The sequence below is a fragment of the Chiloscyllium plagiosum genome, chromosome 25 (genome assembly GCF_004010195.1).
Source record: "Chiloscyllium plagiosum isolate BGI_BamShark_2017 chromosome 25, ASM401019v2, whole genome shotgun sequence".
Taxonomy (NCBI): Eukaryota; Metazoa; Chordata; class Chondrichthyes; order Orectolobiformes; family Hemiscylliidae; genus Chiloscyllium; species Chiloscyllium plagiosum.
This window is the reverse complement of record NC_057734.1, coordinates 9,592,399-9,596,395: the sequence shown is the minus strand read 5'-3', so window position 1 is coordinate 9,596,395 and position 3,997 is coordinate 9,592,399. Positions and strand designations below refer to the sequence as shown.

The following is a 3,997-nucleotide window of genomic DNA, read 5'->3' as shown; positions in this document are numbered from 1 at the left end:
AGTTTTAGGCTACAGAAAGCTAATCTACCAAGAGGTTCAGATTTGTACTCAGTACACAAAAGCAGTTTTTTTAAAAAAGAGAGGGAGATGTTACATGAGCATCATTAAAAGTACTAAAAATTAAAAAAAGAGAAAATAATAATGTAATAGAGACAAGTAGATAAGTAATTTGGTTTACATGAGACTTTATATTTGAGCCTCATATACAAAGGGATTGTTGTCTATTTTAGATGATCATTATGAATGCCTGAATAATAGATTGACCCAACATCAACTATCCTTAGGAAGCCACTTTGTGAACGAGACATAGATTCCTACCTCTGAATGCTCCTAAGGTTATGAAGTAATTCTTGTTTTACATCTAATTAAGAAAGACTTACATTCAATATTATTAGTTTTTTAGTAGCAACATGTTTAATTCACAGAAATAAGAAAGCAAAATTGATTACATCATTGAAGATATTACACAAATTAGGCTCTTGGAGTGATATCATTGTGTGTCTGGCTCATATAATTGCATTTTTAAAACTGCACAGTACTGACTGTAATGAATCAGCTGAAACAGATATTTTACAGGCACAACCTAACAATGATAGAAAAAACATTTCCAGTCTCAATTAAATCAATTAGGGAATGGAAAATTTAACATTTGACTTTTTTTGAAATGAATGGGTGCTTGCAGGAGCCATCTGATACTTTCTCCAAGGCTTTATGGGCAAGGCTGGACAATGAGCGACATCAAGCTAGTCAACCATTGCCCGAAATGTTGATTTCGAAGCTCCTTGGATGCTGCCTGAACTGTTGTGCTCTTCCAGCACCACTAATCCAGAACATGGAGTACATCCGTCAAGTCCAATCTGGCTCATACCCCTCCGCAACTACCACACAAGCGCATTTTCAAGCAAAAGCCAATAGTTCAAGGTCTGGAATATGATCCTCAGCTCTGAGTAAGGTGATCTATAATGCCCTAAATGTGCACCTTCTAATCCACAAGTTTGTAGAATGATAAAATTGTTACCTTCAGGTAAGAGTTAGTACAAAGCTACAAAATGCAACATTTTATTTCGGAAGAAAAAAAAACTCAGTACATATTTCCAAAAATCTAAGCATTGACACAATTTGAAATGCCCTTTTCTCCATTTTGACCAGAAAAGTAAAGGTTTGCTAAAAATACATTAAGTTCTCCTGTAGGACCGAAAGGTGACTAATGCATGGCTAGTGCTGTAATAAAACATGTATTTGCTTTCATGTCCTTACAAGCAAATTCTTAAGTATTCTCTTGTTATGAAGCCATTCGTTTGGGCATCTAGTTACGAAAGACTTTGCTTGCACCGAAATTAGTGCCTAGTAGCAAATCATTCAAATCACTGGAATAAAAAGAAATAAAATTGTAAGATCATAGAAGACACTTTTCAGATGATTCCACAAAACTGTTAACAATGCAGCTTGACTCCAATTCAATTATTTTATATCTAGCTCAAACAACTCTAACCTAAATCTGATTTTGATGAAAATGTTTCAACAGTTTGAGACAAAATAGAATATCCATGTTGCATTACAAATTTATTGATTTTACATTGTTGAGTTTTGTACACTATTCATGGGGTTAGGTGGAAAGAGAGAAATTAACATCTCTTTTTCTTCCATTCCTGTGAAATCTGTCTATTAAAATAACATTGCTAAAATCAATAAATTGTGCATGAAAGTGCTCATATTGGCTATACTAAGCAGTTCAATAAAACAGACGATAACATTGGGTAGAGCAGATAAGGTTTAGCTAACATCTTTCTCTGCTAGTTCATACTCTAAAATCTAGCCCATGAGGTCATTTTTCTTGCACTTGCCCAGGGAATAATAGTCAACAGGTTATTCAAACACTTGGATGCCACACAGTATGCTTCTGACCACACAGCTACCATAGGTTAATTGATAATCATTAAGAAAGCCTGGAGAATTTTCTAATCTGTTAAATACGGTGCAAAAAAGTCAATAACAATGCCCTTATTGCAATCCAATTCAAATTAGCTAACTCATCTGTGTTGGGATAAAGTTCGACACTTCCTTATTTGTGAAACCTATTTTTCTATTCAACCTATTCAGAAGGGACATCTTGTGGCACAGAGATAGAGTCCCTACCCTGAATAGGGAGGCCTGGGTTCAAGTCCCAACTGCTACAGAGGCACAGTCGAAAAGTGTGGTGCTAGAAAAGCACAGCAGGTCAGGCAGCATTCATGGAGCAGGAGAGTCGACTTTTCAGGCATACTGAAACGTTGACTCTCCTGCTCAGTGGATGCTGCCTGATCTGCTGTGCTTTTCCAGTGCCACACTTTCAATTATGCCTCTCCAGCTTCTGCAGTTCTCACTTTCTCCTGCTACAGAGGCATGTAATAACATCTCTGAACAGACTGATTAGAAAAATAAGTTAATTAAAAAAAAACTGGACAGCCTCTGCACCATAAGAAGGCCCCTCAATGAATACTGGCTAAACTCACTGACTGATCAGTAAATTCTTGCACCTCATTAAGAATGGGTCATTATCCTTTTCAAATATTTCATACCATAGGATTAACTTTATTGAAGTTTATTTAGCAGGTCTCTTGGTTTTCCAGAGTAGATGGCTGGACAATGGAAAATCTATTTCTGGGGGCAGGGAGTAGCATTGGCAGTGGTAATGTCACTGGCCTTGTAATCCAAAACATAGGCTAATATTCTGGTTACATGGGTGCAAATCCCTGTACCACAGAGTGCAATTTGAGCTTCTTATTTTATTTCTTATCGACCTAATCCTAATCCAGTCACCATCAGTTGTTTTAAAACACTTCGTTCATTAATGTCTTTTAGGGAAGTAAATACACCATCACCTCTTGGTCTGATCTACATGCAACTCCAGACTTACAGCAATGTGATTCTTAATCACAAGGAAGAGCAATGAATGCTGCCTAGCAAGTGATGCCCACATCCCAATAATGAATAAAGAAGAAACTATCATGGTGCTCTTTTTTTGTCTTCATTGATAACGCAAGTTCCATTGTCCAGGCATTTAGTGTCATGTTTATGTATTGCAAAAGTACAAAAGAAAGAAAACAGCTTTTCCTTGCACTGAGACTATATTGATTAATCACTAGAGAGATTATTGCAATGGTATTTGCTGAATAATACTGTCTAATCAGATAATAAAAGAAATTAATTTTCGTCCTGCAAGCAAAATTACTGTGGAATAGGCTATAATTATTATTATACCTCACTGTCAATCAGGTCTCGGTTTCTTATACAGCATTGAATGAACACAGAATTTTGTTCCGTAAATATTTTGAGTCTTTTACCTGAAATCAATCTCCCCTTCCTTATCTTTGTCCAACAGAATCATTAGCTTATCCTGTTCAACATCATTCAAAGGGACTTTAGCATTCTGCAATAAACAGGAGTTGTCACTTTATAAACAAGCAAACATTATCTTTGTTTTGTGCAAAGAGTGATGTGAAAGAAATCAAAAAGCTATGTTTCAACTTTGCAGCAGATAAAGACAAAAGAACTGACTGGAGGCATGTAAGAGTATCTGGACTCTGGTTTCCAGCATCTGCAAACCTTGTTTTTACCTAGTTGATTTTAACCCTACTGCGAATCATCTTGCAAGGATGCCTGTCTTGTGATCTATATGGACTTCAGTAAAGCGTTCGACAAGGTTCCCCATGGGAGACTCATTAGCCAGGCTATATCTCATGGAATACAGGGAGAACTAGCCATTTGGATACAGAACTAGCTCAAAGGTAGAAGACAGAGGGTGGTGGTGGAGGGTTGTTTTACAGACTGGAGGCCTGTGACCAGTGGAGTGCCACAAGGATCGGTGCTGGGCCCTCTACTTTTTGTCATTTACATAAATGATTTGGATGCGAGCATAAGAGGTACAGTTAGTAAGTTTGCAGATGACACCAAAATTGGTGGTGTAGTGGACAGCGAAGAGGGTTACCTCAGATTACAACAGGATCTTGACCAGATG

General features: G+C 37.2%; 1 protein-coding gene across 1 annotated transcript in view; it reads right to left on the bottom strand.

Moving 5' to 3' along the window:
* Nucleotides 1-210: 210 nt before the first annotated feature.
* LOC122562546 (leucine-rich repeat-containing protein 74B-like) overlaps nt 211-3,997 on the bottom strand; it is a 72,345-nt gene continuing 68,558 nt past the window's right edge. The window contains exons 13-14 of the mRNA XM_043715462.1: nt 3,324-3,409; nt 211-1,367 (exon numbers count right to left, since the gene is read on the bottom strand). Coding sequence (XP_043571397.1) covers nt 1,307-1,367; nt 3,324-3,409 — 147 coding nt within the window. The 3' untranslated portion in view covers nt 211-1,306. The remainder of the gene's footprint in view (nt 1,368-3,323; nt 3,410-3,997) is intronic.